Source organism: Coturnix japonica, chromosome 19, assembly GCF_001577835.2.
Source record: "Coturnix japonica isolate 7356 chromosome 19, Coturnix japonica 2.1, whole genome shotgun sequence".
NCBI lineage: Eukaryota > Metazoa > Chordata > Aves > Galliformes > Phasianidae > Coturnix > Coturnix japonica.
Window position 1 is genome coordinate 7,971,946 of NC_029534.1, and position 19,305 is coordinate 7,991,250.

The following is a 19,305-nucleotide window of genomic DNA, read 5'->3' on the forward strand; positions in this document are numbered from 1 at the left end:
GCAACTGTTCTTTAAATAAGGAATACTTTGAAACCCTGAAGAAAATTTAATGCCAACAAACTTTTTGATTTGAAAAGGTAAAAATATGCATCACAGCACCTGCCTACACTATTTCCATAACAAGGCTTATCAAACATTTTCCATATAAAATATTTTTCTCCTTTCACACATCATCATCAAAAAAATACCAAAAAGATTATGGCAGGCTATGAGAACTTTTTGGAACAACAGTCAAGGTACCTTAATGTAGAAATGCATGAAAGTACATGCTCTGGTTTAATAAGCATGTAACATCCTAGTAAATTCAGCAACACTTAAGTAAAACATAAAACAAACACTGCATAGTGAAGCTTCGTTGAAGTTCTCTGTTACAGCAGAACAAGAGGCACAGGACAACAGGTATGATCAAAGGCATTACACATTCTCCATATGAGCACCTGTTGTGGAAAACAAACCGAGATAGGGAACTAGCAAGTTTCACCAAAAGGACATGGCTAGGTAAATAAACAACTGTTGTTCACTGTCTTGACTAACACAAGAACTCACAAGAAAGCAAAGGAAAGCAAACAAGATCACATGCTCCTTCACAGAACCCCTGTATAATCCTCTGAATCCACAGAGGTTTCAAGCCTACAGAAGAATTTTTTCTTTTTTTAAAGTTCCAGGAATTGTAAGAAATTGGCCCAAATTGTAGAAGGAAACAACAAGAAAACCCTACTGCAAATTTTATAACAGAAAAGAATTACATTTCTCACCTGCCTGATTGCATGTTTGTAATGCTGACGAATATTCTCTTCAGGAAGCTGCTTACAGCATCGGAGCAAATAACGATATAACTGCAGAGAGTTCTGAACTAATTCAGCATTGGGTAGTGGAGCCATTTTCAAGCTTTTCAGCTGCGGAAAAAAATCAAGAAGACAAATGAGGATACTCACTGAATTTTATCAAAAACACAGTAATAAAAGCATAAGGCAATTTTACAACAACAAAAGCAAGACGTATAAATTAAAACTTCACAACATAACTTGAAAAAAATCTTCAGAAGAAAACAATAAGAAATGGATCAGAACTTGCTTAGTTTACAGACAAATATGCAGAGATTGTAACACTAAACTATATTGTAATACTATGCTTGTTTTTTCCAAGTATAAAAACCCCAGCAATAACAATCCTCGCCCCACCCCCAAACAAACAACAGAAAATGCAACAACAGTAAATGAAGAAGTACCAACAGCTCCAAGAAATCTGTTAGAGAACTGTTTGCTTGTTAAGCCATGATGATCCTGAGGCTCATAAAAGCTTGCTGTTTCCTATGAGTACCTGTAAGAGCTCATCCACATAGTGACATTGCAGAATAGGGGCCTTTATAATTGCTATGAGTTACATTGTAATTTAAAAATATTTCCTAGCATTGCAACTCTCTCAAGAGTATGTTGTGGACTGACTGGTGAATGTCAAACTTCAACTCAAAATACAGAAAATAAGCAAAAAATACTGAGAGCTCTGAAATTCTCTGTTATTTTTTTTGGAACAGCAAAAGAAAAACAAACAAATCAAGTGTCACCTCAGTAACTACATGTATGTATTGCACCAATACGTCCATCCAAGCTATATAAAGTGCTACTCAAATATGGTGAAGGACTCATCATTTAACAGATGGTGACCATCTGTAGAGAACTAACTTAACATTTGGAAAATAGCACTTCTACATCATTACTCTTTTAAGAATAAAGATAATACAAAAGTATCTGAATAATGAAGTAGGTGTATGACAGTACTTTAGCACCCTTACAATACATCATTTGGATCTATTTATGTTTTTCCTTCTCTTAAGTAACGTCTTTGGCCAATTTCTGAGTATAACACCACAGTAACTATCCTATTCATGGGCTGCTAAGGATCATATTGATTATTTCTAATAGGCTGCAATACTTCTCCAACAGTTTGCAAAATGCACAGAAAATAGTAAAGGCTGCAATTTAACCACAAGCTGTACCATTTCTAAGTACTCTGGATGCAAACGTATTTCACAACAACAACCCTTTAAGAAATACCACAGTATGTGCAACAGCTCAGAACTTTGTGTAGGACAAAATAAAGCGGTTGCTTTCAGTCAGCTCAGAGCTGACCTCACAGTATAATACAAACCATGTAGGTCCTGTCACAAACATACTAAAAACTGGAAGAATTATCTTAGTGACTCCCCATTAGGATGGGGCATGTTATGAAGGTTTGTATTTCATCATTCATACAACTTTAATTTCTTTGATATTCTTGACAGAAACAGAGAATAAAGTTCCTAGTACCTTCAAACATTTGCTGCAGGATCATTGCACTCTTCAGTCAGACACAGTGCTGCAATCCCTTCAGATTTCATAAAATATTCATTAAGAATTCACATTAACTTTCTCACGGATTTGAAAGGGTCATACCTTAGAGTTCCTTATATCCTTTCAGTTGCCAAGCAGATATAGCTCCTGGCATTAACAAAAAGCTCCTCCAAATGAATGATGTATTATAACTACAGGAGGAAAGGGTTTGTCAGCTTAAAATAAAACCCCATGCACAGACAATTACATTTATATTAAAAAAAAATAATCTATAAGATGGTAAAAAGTGACTAGAATAGTAGAAATTTTCTGTTGAATGTGATACAAATTTGTTCCCATATGCTACAGAATTTAGTATCTCTCAAGAATTTTGAAGCATGACAGAATAAATCCCCAGGACAATAATGCTGGAACATTTGAAAGTGATCTTTCTAAGCACCTGCAATAGGAACACTTGCAGTTACTAGTAGATCTGGTGGGGGCAAAAAGCTGTTCACTGACTATCTACGAAATGCCCATCATTACAGGATCTCTATTACTGTGATCTCTTTTGTCAGCAAAACTGAAGAGCCTGTGGTGGAGTCAAGTAGATACAAATGAGCATCTCCCTACAATAGGAACAAGAGCTCTGCTGATTTACAGCAATACTCTTTAAAGTTTAAGCCATAGTAAAAAGTTTCTAGACTGGGTGAAATTTATACTATAGAGATTCAATAGCAGGTAGCTGGATTCAAACACATAACATCCTGTAAAATGTTCCTGGAGTAGAGCTCTTTGTCTGCAGAAGATGTGTGAGAAAAAGCCTTGCAATATTAGCATTATTGTCTGCATTGGAATTGTGCCCATAATCTTCAGCCAAGAGCTCAGCCTCAATTATGGCAGGTAGTTCCTCTTTCTGTGTATATCTCTACACACTTATCTCATGAAAAAGTTTCTGCCACAAACTATTTACCAGGCAGACTAATGACAAGTCACAAGATGAGGTAGATGAGCCAAACAGGTGGGATGGGAACAGGGAGGAGGTGACAGCAATCCAAACATGTTTTTGTGCAGACTAATAGAGCACACAATATAGCTCACCAGCTGCTTAGCTGCTCTCAGCAGGCAAGTTTCACAATAGCGTTTCTACAGGCCCTTAGAAAATAAAGGGTCACAGCTAACAAGAGGTGCCATGGAAGTCCCTAAGAAGAGCTATGATGACACTTCACGAGGAAAACCTTTTTCTAGCCTTCGAGAGAAAAAGACGAGTTTTATGTGGGTAACTGTTAAGTACTATCTCATGAAGTGATGAAGTAAAAACTATTAAAACTAATTTAGGTTGGTCACTTCCTTACATAATCCTAGGGAAAGTCCTAGGGAAAGAACTGATGTTCAGGGGATCTTAGAAAGTAGTTAAGGAATGTTCCTAGGATGGATGGATGGGCAATGCCAGTATCAAATAAGGTAACTGGCTGTCCAGTGGTTTTGCATGCAGTGCCAAGAAGCCTAATACACATCAGAAACAAAAAGTGGATCAAACGTAACAGGTTAATTTTCATTTGATTATTATTACTGAATTCTAGGATAACCATTTTCACTCAATGTGTACACTGAGTAAAAATAGTGTTCTACTCAAATAGTGTAACAATATTGAGGAAAGATTCCATGGACAAGATGCAGCAAGTTTTGTTTCTTTAATTATTTACAGGTAAGTCAGAAGTTGATGTAGTAGCTGCTGACTGGAGTTAACTTTCAAACACTTCACACCACAGCTGAGTGTGAAATCACAATGTCTAGTGGGTATGAAAACTTTATCTGGTTCCCATCCTCATACACTTTCCCTTCTGCCAGTTATTCTCTCAGAACTGAGAATTTACAAAGACAAAACTGTACTGGCCCTGGCAGCTCACTGAGGTTGGAAAACTTCACCCACCACTGAACAGCCCCATCCTTTATCTAAAACATCAGTTGTTCAGTGCACTCTGAGCTTCCTAGGGTATGTCTGGTTTTGAATATTTGATATGTTCTATTAGTAAAGTAAGGGAGATGAGGTAAGACTTCCCAATAATACCTCCAGGGAATTATTCACAGCCAAAATATGGCTTCCATTGGGTTTCGAGAACAATCAGAAAACCATTCTTCCGCCATGAGGACAAGAAGATGGTTCTTCCGTACTACTGCAGTCTTTCCATTATGCGTGTTTGATTCCAGTTCCGTTCACTTATATTTGTTTATTAGAAGTCATTCACCCTCACTCACTACAGGACTTAAATACTGGGCAAAAAGATGTTACAAAAATTCAGAAACACAGACTAAGAGCTGACTTCAAAATGGTTCCAGCCTGAATAATCAATCTGCCAGCTCATCACATTTGAAAATTATGGATTTGCACAGGAACATTCAACTTACAACACTGATCTGAACATCCCCAGAATGTGGTTCATCTCTCATTCACTTCCAATCTTTTGCGAAAACGGTTTCTCTCCTCACAATGAAACCTATATGCCAAATGTCAGTTCCACGTGTATTTTTGGTTTAGATTCATTCCACACCGGCATTTGAGAAAAAGGGTGATGATACTCTTAAAGCACAGTAAGAGATCCCTATGCCACCCCTCCAACCAGCAGAAAGATAAAGAAACTACAAAATGAAGCTCAGGTAATAAACAAGACTCAATTGTTCCCTAATCTTCTCTCCATTGAATGCAGGGGTAGCAAAACAAGGGTTATAACACAGATCCTACATTTACAAGCCCAAATCAGGTAGGATGATTCCAAGTCTATAACCTGCCATGAAAACAGAAATATAATGAAATAACTTAATCCAGAGCGGGTCTCAGTTTTGTTTGGTGACACTGGGCATCTCATTCATAGGTTTTTACAGTGCTGGTAAAGATAATCAACTACGGTGACAGAAAACATTCACATGAACAGCAGGATATGACAGGGGCAGTTAAAGGTCTTGTATTTCTTCATTTTCAGCAGTTTTCACAAATCATAGCAGCAGGCCTCTCCCAGAGCAAAACAAAACTTTAAAATGTGTTAATTGTTTATTATAAAAAGACTTGCCTGCCCTTGACATTCTCTTAATCTTCTTTAAACTTGTATTGGTCATAAAAACTGAGATGGGAAGAAGGACACATAATACCCACCAGCGGCAAAAATAGTAGAAGTACAGCAAAGAAGAGCTGATTTGTTCTTGCTTTTCTTGGGACTGAACACTGTCACCAGCAGGGCTGGAAGAGAGTGCTGAGAAGGGACTATACAGCTTCCTGAATTCACAACCACCAGCCACTGGAAAGACTTTAATTTGAGAAAGTCTCCATGCTTACAGCAGAAGGGAGAAAATTTCCCTCAACCGTTATGACAGCACAACTTGCATTAGCTACCTTCCACTGAGCAGAAAACTCTTTATTCTTCTTACAAAAATTCCCAATTTTGCTAAAAGCTGACATCACTTCCCAAAAGCAACCGTCATCTTTCTTACTGCACTTCACTATGTCTACTACAGGATACAGAAAACCTAATGGCTGTTTGGCAGAATAGATATTTAATCAGAATAACCTAATGAGTTTCTACAGTTTCTTGGCATAATGAAGTAGTGTAGACTTTCCTCTTTCCAATATTTAACTTCGTACTTGAACACCACGCTGTATTAGAGAGTTTGCATTGTAACTCAAGGCAATTGGCCCATTTTGCATACACACACAAAGGACAATGAGGTATAGTAAGAATCTGCACTACTGCCTTTGTTCTAAAAACATCCCACAAATGTTACCATTTTTATCTGCCAAGAAAAAAAACAACACCTCAACCTCACAGAATCTAGCTATAACTATGACTAATAATATAAATTTCCTTCTGATAACTTACATTTAATGCATAGTGCAACAGACTATCTAAACCAAGAACTGTTGAGTCAAAAATAAAATTATACACTAATTATGCTTTTCTGGAATGGATGACTGTATAATGTCCTAATCAGAAGGCTGAAATCAGACTTGCATTTAGAAAAAGCTCTGTTTAAAAAGAAACAAGTATAAGAGGAGACACTGAGACTATTGTGGTATTTCTCTGCATAGCATCATCATTTACATTCCTGATAATGATACTCAGATAGCAAAGCAAAAGCTGGCCAAAGCCAATTAATCTCGCACTCTGTACTAGCGAGCCTGTAAATTGACTGCATATACCTGGACCTGTGACACTGATACAACACTGTGCCACTGCTCTTTGATGGTTTGTTGTTTTGGTTGTTTTTTTTTTTTCCTTCTCTTGCTACGGTGTTTTAAAAAAAGATCCCTATGGCTCAAAAGCCCGAATCTCACTTCCTCCAGACTAGTTAAATAGCCACCAAAGCTGGGCTTCAGAGACTCCAATGAGGAGCTGAGACACTCACTTAATTTGGTCACCTAGTTGACACAAAGCTCGTCTGGAACACTGCCCTGACAACTCAGAGCCTTCCCCATGCCAACATAGCAGCAAGGGTCCCCAGTGTTGAACACTGTTCACCAGGACCATGGGGGTTCCCACAGCCACCCCTATACTTTGACCATCCAACCCGCTGACCCATCTCATGATCTTTGATGGGGAACACATTCTTGCTGACTGCTACCAGCTCACACAAATCCAAGCACAAAAAACAGAAGTCAGAGAGAACAACTAATGGAAACAGAGAACCATTGGATACTATTTCTCACACCTGGCTGTACCACTGAAGGTACACATGGACCCAAAAGCTGGTACCAGTGCTTGAAGTTCTTGCTCCATATTCTCTTATGAGCTCATCGCAATGCATATTCAAGAAAACCATACTGTCTCCCTGGGTGTCAGTAGGCTGTTTGGACTCAGTCAAAGTTTGTTGAGCAACATATGGTGTATTCTGCAAATTAGGATTGAGCAATCAAACCTCCTAAAAAAAGTAAAAATAATGTAAAGTATCTGTTGAGCAGCCTTAGTGCAGTTCTTATTAGGAAGGTGCTTCAGAATATTCACAGCTATGCAAGTATTCATAAAATAGCACAGAAATATTTGGAGATGTTCCTTCCCCTTCAAAAAATACTATATATAACTTCAGGTAGCTTGAGATTTCAGTGTTTCTGTTGGAATAGCTTCCACAGTTAACTAACATTCCAAAATTATTTGTTCTCCTTGAAAACAAAAAAGATAAATAAATGCCCAATAAACCAATAATAGACTCAAAATAATAATAATAATAAACTTACTATTAAAGATTCATAGCTCAGCTGTGTAACCTGATCTACTACGCCTTTCCTGGGCCTACTTGTATTAGTTTGAATATAAATTCCAGAAGCGGCATTTCTGCAAAATGAGATGGTAACATTTTCTATGCAGAGAAGTAATAATCAAGCTGCCAAAATAAGAATAAAATTGGAGGCCTCTGGAAACCTCTTTAGCCACAAAACATCTTGGTTCAAGATCTGTTATCAACCCAGGACGACAGCAGAATGAACTGCTGCTCCTCAGTAGAATCCCTACTCTTTTATCTTTGTATATGGTTACATTAGCCCTCCTTTTCACATTTCACAGCTTCCCGCATGGAATGTGGGAACAGCCTCAGATTTTGGACAAAATTGTTAAATATATTTACAGCTTCCTGCAGCAGAGTAGCAGACTTGTCCTGTTTCAGTGAAATAAGCGCCTTCTTCTCTGTGTACTGCACTGTAATAGGTTTTCTTTATTTCCTAGGAGGTCACAGAAGAATGAACAGTGCACTGTGTTCAAGGCCAGCTCTATGGGTTCTGCTGCCTTAGGCAAACCAGTAAACATCTGTCCCTACAAGTCACATTCACTCACAGCTACTGAACGCTTTGCAGCCCTGGGCAATGACCTGCCCTGTAGATACACCCTTTCTTGTATATGGGTGAGCATGCACAATGCTGAAATCACATTGTAATAAACACATCTCTCCAACATACTGAGCTTTTATTAAGATCTGCTGGTTTGACATGATGATTTCTGACGGGTTGTGGCCTGTCATTATTGTGGATTCTGTCCTTTCTGAATACAATTTCTAATGTCTTATTGCATGAATGATGATAGCTAGACATTCTTGTTCACCTCTATTTCTGTTCTCCTCTGCTCTGTGCTTTGCTTCTCTGCTGCATGCACCAAGCAATGTCAAATGACAGTTAAATAACAACACAGGCCTGTGCTGTGAAGGTAGCATTATAGAGTATCAGCATACAGGAAATTACAAACTGGCCAAACAACAAAATCCAAAGATCTGCCTGTTGACAAGGAATAGCCGTCAGTCAGACGGGCTTCAGGCAGTTTGTCAGCCTCAGTATTAGGCCCAGAGCTATTGAACACCACCAGAAGTTACTTTCCAGCAAACATTTAAATGCACAAGCTTCAACAGTCTTTGCATCAGAGTTGTATATAAGGACAACAAGGGTAGAGAAGGAGGTAATTTGTTGGATAAACTGGTTCCACTCAAAAGCTGTGCTTTGATGCACCTAAATATTACACAGTTCAGAATACAGGTCAGAAGACTGCTCACATGAATCAAGCAAACAAAGCTGCAGGACAAGACTTTTACCTTACAGTGTCATTTGCTATCACGAAGCAGAGACATGCAATACACTAAACACAGCAAAAGAAAGATGGAGGCTTAGCATCTAACACCAGTGAGACAGTGCGCTTCCTACATTCAGGCCAGATTATCCAGTTTTGGATAATTAATGAGCATGCTTAGACTAATCGAACAAATCTGCTTTGCATAATGCTCACCAAACACCAAATTCAGTCAACAATAGGGGCACAGACAAAAGTCTCCCTCGTATAGGTGCAATTCAATCTATTTTTTTTTCCCAGTCACTCCTTCCAGCTCACAAGGAAAATTCTGAAAGCCACAGTCTTATAAGAACTTTATCCTCCCAGCTGTAAACTGCTCAGTACAAGTTCAATAACATGAACGCAGTTCTTACTGATCAAGTTTGTAAGTACTTCTGTTTGAGATCATGCCCAATACGCAGTTAGTTGTACCTCGTTGCCATTAGAATTAAAGCTGCATGTTCATTCCTCCCTTTCTTGTAAATAATGCATTTTGAAGTGCTCCAGACTAGCAACAGTGCTTCTCCCAATTACTGTATGACAGGTAGTACAATAACTTTCTGGCCTACTGCACTGTGAGCAAAACACATGCCTTCTGATGGGAGAAATGCTTTTAAGTAGCAGTATTACACAACATTCAAGTCTAGGAGTGTTTAGCCTCTTTAGGAGGATTTTAACTTGTACAGTTCACTAATCAGGGATTGTTAGCATACCAGCAGTCAATCATGTGGCCAGATTGCCCTTCTGTATCTTAGGAGTATCTGTGAGTTCTTAAAGCCATATTTCAAGTTCTTCCAGAAGCTTCACTGGAATTCTCCATGGCCTAGTCTACCCCAAAGAGAAACGTCTAAGAAAAACAAGGAAAAGTCTGTATTTGCTTGTTGCAAAGGAAAAGTACAGTCCAGCAACTGGCTGGCATTCTGAGCCAAGGGCTCATTCTTAAACTGCTGGCTGCAGAAGGATTCCACAAAAGAGCTCCTCACAAAGGTAGCACAAGATTTGCACAATCTCCATGCTTTGGTAGATGCTTTTCCAAGTCAGGCTGGACCAGACTCTGAGCAACCTGGTCTAGTAGATGACCCTGCTCATTTCAGGGGGGTTGGACTAGATGACCTTTAAGGGTCCCTTCCAACTGAAATGATTCTATGGTTTCTACAAAAGACCTACACATTCCCTATTCCCTGGTGGACTATTCATCTCTATACATAAGGGCTTTATTTTAGGAAGTTACAAGGTATTGAAATGGAAAGAGAAATTCTGAAGGAAGCTCCTCATTCAAGGAAATCAGTATCTGGCTTCAGAAGGGGCTGTGTGACAATTGTTTCTAGTGCTTTTATACGCATCAGCTAAACCAGGTTCAATATCCTCTATGAATCTAAATCTCTACCAGTAATCATTCCACCTATCTGAATTTTGACTGAACAGCCCTCAGGCAATTCAATTTTATTTTATTTTTTCCTTAAGTATTTGGGGACTGACACAATTCCAAAGCATTCACCTCACAGACAGGGCATCATCACCCACAAACAAATGAATGCAGCAGGGTACTTCTTCAGAACAGGATCAGCACTTTATGGGAAGCCTTAGGTTTCACCCATGATTCAGATTTGCTTATATTTCACAAAACCTCGGTTAAACAGGGATAAAAGCTTTGGTTCAATGGAAGTCATGGTGCTAACCTTCAGAGCTAATAATTAACTCAATTATGCTGAATTAATTTGATGTAATTATTGCTGATGGCACTAAGACAATGGCCCAGAGAAAGTTGGAAAAACAGGAAGAACAGAAGTCCTAACAATACACAATACCCTATAAATAGCATTTTTATTCTTTCCAGAATGAGCTAAAGACAAAATGAGTTCATTACAGTCATCTGGCTTTACTCAGCCCTCCAAATTATCCCAATACCAGACAAATAGCTGTAAAATCCAGCAAGTGAGCTAGAATTAAAACATGCCCTGATAAATCTGACGCAGCACTCTGCAAGTGTCTTCTCCCATCCTATTAACTAAACAATACAGATTTAATAATATGTTTGAGAGCCACAATGCTTTTCCTTTAACTAAAGACTTCAATTAAAAACATTTTCTTGATGCAGTGTTGTCAGTTGGGTGGATTTTTTTATGAACAATCTGGAAAAAGTTTGTGGACTCTTCATTTTATCTGCAGTTTTAATCAAGTATTTTCCAGACTTACTCAGTTCAAAATAAATGTACCAACTATAAAACAGCTATCTTTGTTCCTGTATTTTTCTGTGATTTGCTTTGAAAACAAGTACAGTTGTACTGCATTCATTACTAAGAAGATACAATTTACTGGGACATTTTTAGTTTTCTCATGAACTTAAGAAAAAATCATGAGGAAGAAAAATTTGATATGATTGTCTTAAGTGCTGGGAAGTACATGAACCTGAAAATGAACAGCAAAGCATTCATTCAATAAAATTCCTTAAGTATTACTAGAATCTGTAGAGGATGCTCTCCTCTTCCGCTTACTACTGGAGGAAGCATTCCCAGCCCACCTAAGGATGGCTGGAGAAGGGGTGCATTTACCAAACATAAATGTCACATACTGCAGAACACCAAATACTGCAACCAAGTCTAAGCCATAAGCCACTTATTCCTCACACTGTAAGTCATATCAGCAGCGTGCTCCTTTTCCCAGTTGTGAACCCATCACTGTGAGCACAGACTACCACACACCCATGCGCCACAGTTTTGTACAGAAAGCCCAGTGCAAACCTTGCCTTCATCAGGCTTCACTGTGTATATGGATGTAGCACCATAGGTGTTGTTTTCCAGTTGTAAAGAATTTAAAAATTAAGAGATCATAATACAGCATCACTTTGATATCATACAGTTTGGGAGATAACAGTTATGGTGGTGATTATTGTGGTGGTGGAGTTAAATCCAGCTGGCAACCGGTCACGAGTGGTGTTCCCCAGGGGATCGGTGCTGGGGCGTGCCCTCTTCAATATCTTTATTGATGACCTAAATAAGGGCATTGAGTGCACGCTCAGTAAGTTCACAGAGGACACCAAATTGGCAGGGAGTGTGGATCTGCCTGGGGGTAGCGAGGCCCTACAGAGGGATCTGGACAGGCCAGAGAGCTGGGCTGAAGCCAATGGGATGAGGATCAGCAAGACCAAATGCCAGGTCCTGCACTTCAGCTACAACAACCCCAGGCGATGCTACAGGCTTGGGGCAGAGTGGCTGGAAGACTGTGTAGAGGAAATGGACCTGGGGGTATTGATTGATGCTCGGCTGAACATGAGCCGACAGTGTGCCCAGGTGGCCAAGAAGGCCAATGGCATCCTGGCTTGCATCAGAAACAGTGTCGCCAGCAGGAGCAGAGAGGTGATTGGCCCCCTGTACTCAGCACTGGTGAGGCCACACCTTGAGTACTGTGTCCAGTTTTGGGCCCCTCACTACAAGAAAGACATCAAGGCCCTGGAACGTGTTTGGAGGAGGGCTATGAAGCTGGTGAGGGGTCCTTCAGCCTTATGAGGAGCAGCTGAAGGAGCTGGGAATGTTCAGCCTGGAGGAGACTTGGGGAGACCTTATTGCTCTCTATAACTTCCTGAAGGGAGGTTGTAGTGAGCTGGGGGTTGGCCTCTTGTGTCATTAGTGATAGGACCAGAGGGAATGGTTTCAAGCTATGGCAGGGGAGATTCAAGCTGGTCATTGGGAAGTATTACTTCTCAGAAATGGTGGTCAGGCACTGGAATGGACTGCACAGGGAAGTGGTGGAGTCACCGATCCTGGGGGTGTTCAAGGAAAGACTGGATGTTGTGTTGAGGGACATGGTTTAATGGGAGCTGTTGGTAACAGGTGAATGGTTGGACTGGATGCTCTTTTGGGTTGATTCCAACCTTGGTGATTCTACGGGGGGTAATAGTTATGAAGAGTGGGGTACCTCAGCCTGTTTACCTTCAGTGCTAAATACCACTTTGTTTTTACATCTGTCCATGTTGTAAATAAACAAGCTGCTACACTTCTGATGCATCTTCATTACCCTCAGTGACAAGAATAAAAATACTACCTCTGGAATTCACCAATTGCTTCCAAGAAGAGAATCCAAGTGCATACCTGTAAGAAATGAATATTATTTTTCCTAATTTGAGAAGTGCCACCACTACAGATACAGACCACATCCACACGCAGAGATTTGACGCTTCTCAAACAGATGATTTTTCAGAATTTAATTGCCAGCTTCCAATCAGTCTCATCATTTCCAAGCATGTTGTATCACACATATAACTTATGTTTTTTATTTTAATATATCATTTTCTGTCCAGTTCTGAGAGGGCAAAACATTTTCCATGGGGAATATGCTACTGTATTTTCTCAAGAACCAGAATTACTTGCTTCAAGAATATAAAAACTATTTGGGAAAAAGCACTGTATTAACTTGAATAGTTACAGTAAGTTTTCCACTATTTATCACAATTTAATTTTAATTTGGCATTTTTGTTAACAGCTTGCCCCGTTGATACTGGCTTGATACCCATCGTACAGTGACCAAAATCCTGTTCCACTTATTTCATCAGTAGAGGCTTCCTTTTATTTTGTCCTGTTGCTAGACTAGGAATGAAATATTCCATGTCCATCAGTTTTCTTATCTGTTAGCAGAACTACAGAGATACAGTAGAGGTAGGGTAAAGGTAGAAGAATAATTACCAAAGATCCGGTCCAAAGCTCCTCAGGAAGGAAAAACAATAAAAGTAATGTGAACTGAGAGCTTGTTTCTGTTAACTACTTCCAATAACCCTCAGTTCACATTACTTTTATAAAAGAATTTCCACCCAGCATAACCCAGAATATCTGTATTGTACCAGTGTCAGGGCTGTATTTGGAGGGCTTCATTCTTCTACTGGAATTTCTAGAGGCAAACACTAACTGTAGCACTAAAAACTACTTTAAAGTCACTAGTTAAAATTTTGGCTGGTAAAAATAAGCATTGATTAACTTCTACCAAATTATCTCTGAAGGAGAAAAAATTACAAAGGAAATGGCATGCCCTGCAACAAACAGGAAAGAAAAAGGGCTAGAAATGTTTAGCTTGCACAGAAGGAAGTAGAATAACTGTATGTGGTCTAACATTCTAAACCTACTTTGCACCAGCCAGTCAGTGTAAGGGGTTGTCAGCATAAATGAGTTCATCAGCTTGTCCGTTACACCAGCCCACAGCTCCAGCTAGAACTCTCTCTTCTCACACCCTCAGCCTGCTTTTCACTTCTGCCGTCACAGACTTGATTTTCCCTTTCATGGATTTTTGCTTGAAAAAGCATTGCTGCCTCAATTGTCTATTTTCAGCCTGTATTGAAGAAAACCCTTCAGTTCAATTTTTAGTTCAATTTGTAGCCACATCCTGTCTCTGCCTCCCTCCCTTTCTGTTCCTAAATATAAGGCTGATGCAATTTGATGTGACATGACAAAATAACACATTTGCACCGGCAGAAACTTTCTCTCTGCAGCAGTAATTAAAGGGAGTAGATAAAACATCACTGAAATTGGTGTTTATTTAGCCTGGAAATAAAAGACCTAAAGAGGACTGGAGGGATGTTCAAATGTCAAGAACATGGCATCACTGATGAGTGCCTTCTCTTACATGCTTCCCTGCTGTGAAAGGGTATGGGAGCTCAAACAGTGTAATCTATTTTAAAAAGGATAAAAAAGGAGATTTCTGTAGACTACATTCGTAACCAGTGAAAATCATTTCATGTATTTTTGCATTATAAATAGTACCAAGATACTCTTGTGGTTTCACCTATGACAAGGTCACTAAATTAAACCTCAAAGCTCAGGCTCTCAAAATGAGCAGAAGACAGACCTCATCGACTACAGTGAAAACTGGGAGCTTAACACCTTAGATTTTGTGTATAGATACTGCAGAAAGACAAGTACTCACCTTCACCTGCCAAATAGATCTTTGTTAATTGTCAAGGACAAGAACTCAGAAATGGCAGCTCAGCACACCAAATGCAATGACTTCAGCAGGATTCACACAACTAACTAAGAATGCAAATCTTACAAAATAATATACTGTAATTGATTTTGTTGTATGGATACTTGACGGCAATAGAAGGCAACACTGGTTGAAAAGCAACATTTGGAAGCTAAGGATTATTTTTTTTTTTTAGAAGGACACTTGAAGTTACTCTTGTCCCTGTGAAGAACTCACAGAAAAGTCTGATAGGTGTTCCACAGGCCACTGGATTTAACAGACACAATATGCTTTAAAGTGATGCTTCCTGCTTCCAGGAGGATCTCCCTTCTTTCCTTGTTTACATGAAGCTATTCTTTTAAATCCATCTGTGACTGGCACTACGACTCTGCTTAAAACTGGCAAGCCATGTTTTGAGCAGGCTCATCTCCATCCCAACACAGATGGCATCAAGAACAAGGCGGGCCAGAAAAATCAGTTTGCATATTATGCTTCAGTTTTTATGGGTCAGATTACCATTCAAAGCCATCAAAATGGCAATCCATATGTGATGTGTCTGCCATTGGAACTGAAGTAATACATTACCATGAACTCCGACGCAGCTGGTAACAAATAGCCCGATGAGCCATTAACTAAATTTTGATATTAAAAAAGCAAAATTATTTTCCTTTCCAACAACACACTGACAAACTGATCAAGGAAACATCCTTAATAAACCAAAAACAAAAAGACTACCTTCATCCTTGAAGAAGTGCATAGGAAAGGCTCTCTTGTCAGAAAAGAGTTTAGCATCCATGTTAATAATTCTCTTAATAACTAAGCCCAGAGCAGATGTTGGCCATGTAATTAGTTCCAACCTCTCTGTTCTACAAGTCAGTAAATTCTTACAGATTTTTGGGATGGGGGAGAATAGGGTGTGAGAACTTTGCATGTTTTCTTTGGTATAAGTATAGTAACTGTGTTAAAGAATACTAAAGCAATGCTGAAACAAAGTCAAAAACATGACATTGTTTCCAGTCTCCCTGCAGTAATCCACCAGACAATTCCTGGATTCCCATTACTACATGGGTCATTTCCCAGATGCTCCAGAAGCTATTCTTCCACATCTGGAGGATTTAAAGCAGGCAAGTCTGCTACTGCAAGAATCTTGAAACAAAAACATTTAAAACGTCTCCTGTTATGTTACCATATCACCCAAAACTCAAATAACAGGTAGGGCCATCACCCCGCATAATTCTTTTTCCACTCAAGTTTTATCACCCCTCTGAAATCCCAACAATAATTTTCTGGCTAAGACACTATACCAATTCTTCAGGTGTTCACTCTCAGACAAACAGAATACACACAGAAACAGCACATTCCCTGCACCACACTCAAATTACTAATCCATCTGTAATCCTGATGAACCTATCAAAATATTGTTTGCTTTGGTATCTTCACTGACAATTTGAAATTACAATTCTGCTACTTCATTTGTCAGCCCAGCTAGAGGGGAAAGAGGAATATTCCTAACCATGAAATGTGGTCTGGAAATAATTCCTGCAAACATGTACAGTCATAACTAATCTGCATCAACTTCATTTTCACCTTTTTCCCCTACATGGGGCAAATGGACTCCTAGTGATTTCCATAAAACCAAAGGAAAAAACAAATCACTTACAGCATTCAGAGTAAAAGAACCTTAATTATCTTCACAGATTAGGTCTGCCGAAGTCCAACAGTAAGCAAGACCTGCAGAGAAGAATCAATTTCCATCATTTGGTTTTCCCCAACTCACTACTTAAAGTACCACTAATAAGAAGAGCAGAGAAGTCTATCTACAACACAAATTTCACATTTATCAGCCCGTAAGATTTCACTTTCACCTAACTAGTAACATTAAAAATGAATTCACAGTCTTGAGATGAATAACTGCTTTCAGTAATCTACTCAAAACATTTTTAGTAAGTATAGACTACAAAAGGAACACAGAGTAATTGCAAAGCACTCAGTGGAACCAAACTTTTGTTGTTTCCCATTAAGAGTTTCTGCACATAAGAAATAATATAACTCATTTAAGAACTATAGTCTCCAGTACTTGGAACATTGAAAAAAACAGCAAAAACAATTTCACAGAGAACTACATATTTGTAACAGCACAACACTGCTTTGGAAAGTGCATTCATCAATACTGCAGTACTCCAGCATTTCTGAGTAAAACTGAAGAGCTAGTACAGGGTTATCTGGCCTTCCATTCCCACAGCGCTGCAGTCCCCTCTCAAAATGCTCAAGTACCATTCTGAAGGAAGGGGCACAGGAACAAGTTACCCAATACCCCATTGCATGACCAACCTCTGCTGTTAGGAACTGCTTCCAGAAGGTTGCAAAGAACTAGGGTTATCTTCCCTGACAGTTACTATTTTAATTGAAAACAAGCAATTCACAACAAAGATACTGTAGAATATTCAAACAGCATCAGAGAATTTTCCCTTTCATACTATTTTTAAACATTTTAACAGCTTGCCATATTGCTTTAGAGATGCACCTCCCTGTAAGTTCAGTGACTCACATTTAGCCCTAACAGGAGGATTCAGGACTCCCTCCCACCTCCTCCCCCCATGAACCTTTATAAATTCTGATTAACTGCATCAGCTTCCATCATGGATGAACATGAACCCTGTATGAGAAAATCTTGCTTTATCAAATACTTGATTGCACAGTGAGCAAAGTGAACCAAGTAGACTAGTTCTCTAAAATCAACATTAATTCCTTTATTTAGAAGTTGATGCAAGTTTGTTGAAGTAAAGAGAAGGGATTCTAACATGGATCTAAAGACAAACAGCTCAAATCATGTGCTACTTCAAAGATGCAAAAAGCAACTTGAAAGCAAAGTCCTGGAAGATACCAGCAGCAGCAGAACCTGCATCAATCTACACGCCTTCCTTTGAAGGACAGGTTTTGAAAAACTTAAGTCAAAATTCTGAGCTGCGTTTACAGAATTTTGATCAAAGTGACTTTTGGCCTTTGGGAAAACAAAACAACAACAAAAAAAAACATTTCAATTAATATCATAACTTGGCCACAGTGGCTGACAACAGCTTGGAATACTGAATTCAGGTACAAAGCAGAAATGCTGGTTCCAAGACTAAAAGCATTAAAACCTGTACTTGATTTACGACCACAAGAGATACTCTGCATCTACAGCCTATAATACAAATATCTTTATGCTCAGTCCTCATCTCAAGTCATGAGGCATCAAAAAACTCCAGTCTTTGCAAGGGTCTCAAAGAACTGGGGGTGAAGTAACCAGTTGTACCAGCTCACACAGTCTTCTCTCAATCTGTCTGCTCCTTTACCTATTGCCTCCCTGTAGTCTGGGGGCAACTTATAAAAAAAAGTCTAAGATTTATTTTCTGCAGGAATAATCATCTGAAACACTGATTATACTAAAATAAAAAGCACCTGGTAAGGTTGCATGAAACTAAGTCTTGCCACATCAAGATGTACACAGAAATTTCTCATAGGAAATGCTGGAGAGTAGATTCAAATTCAGTTAAAAAACAATCACGAGACAACTGAAGTTTCCTGGTTTCGGTGAAAGAGCTGAACACTGGCAAGTACTTCATAGTATTGCTTTTATCCACTTGAATTGTATTTCCTAAAGAGCAGATAAGACCTCTGATATATCTGATCAGTCCTGAAGAAAACACCTATTATTTAGCAGCATTAATTAACAGATCGCAGATATATCTGCAGTTAGTTATCCCAGTAGGACATTTATGATGCCCTTTCACAAGTATATTGTCCTTTGCTGGTAACATGCAGCTAATATAATAGCCAAAGAGCAACCCAATTAACTTCTCCATGGTCTGAAATTTAAACCAGCAATTAATTCTATAATTCACTTAGCAGAACATCAGACACCTCTGTTGAGAAAGCTGAGCAAATCTATTCAAAGTACACCCTATTTGGTTTTGAGAACACAAACTAATAGCAGTTCCTGCATATCATTAGTTAGTGATAAACATTACTCAGAGCTCAACTTGAATTTCTGCCTCAGAAATATAGGAGTCTTTAAAAGAATTTAAGCCCATGTCAGATAACTCCCCTTCACACTGTGAGAAGTGTATAAAGGAGCACTGAGGTGTGAATTACATTCCTAACATGTTTACTAGCTGGTGTAAGTTGGCTAAAGCCAATAATCCCCAACTTGTTCTGCTATTTATACCAGCTACAGACTCATGGTTTCTCTGCATCTCAGAAACCAAAGTCAAACTGCACTCATTTTTATGCATGATATTGATAATATTCCTGGAGATTCAAACGCTAATGTGAAGAGCTGTAGCCTGGAACAATGTTTGCATGGTACTGTTTACAATAGAATATAACCAAGGTTAGAGCTTAATTTTAAAAGTAAATAAAATGTCCTCCTAAAACAACGTTGGAGAGCACATGGGCTTGCTTGTCATTTATTAGCACACATACTTCAAGCAAAA

General features: G+C 39.0%; 1 protein-coding gene across 13 annotated transcripts in view; it reads right to left on the minus strand.

Moving 5' to 3' along the window:
• LYRM9 (LYR motif containing 9) overlaps positions 1–19,305 on the minus strand; it is a 35,079-nt gene that overhangs the window by 7,172 nt on the left and 8,602 nt on the right. For 7 of the 13 annotated variants that reach the window (XR_001559032.2, XM_015881084.2, XM_032448503.1 and 4 more), the window contains one exon: positions 756–896. Coding sequence is in view for 12 of the 13 variants with exons in the window: in XM_015881084.2 (XP_015736570.2) it covers positions 756–896 (141 nt within the window). In the remaining variant the exon portion in view is untranslated. Of the gene's footprint in view, positions 1–755; positions 897–12,925; positions 12,973–16,490; positions 16,562–19,305 lie in introns of all 13 variants that reach the window. The other 6 variants (XM_015881093.2, XM_015881092.2, XM_015881090.1 and 3 more) reach the window with 2 other exon arrangements.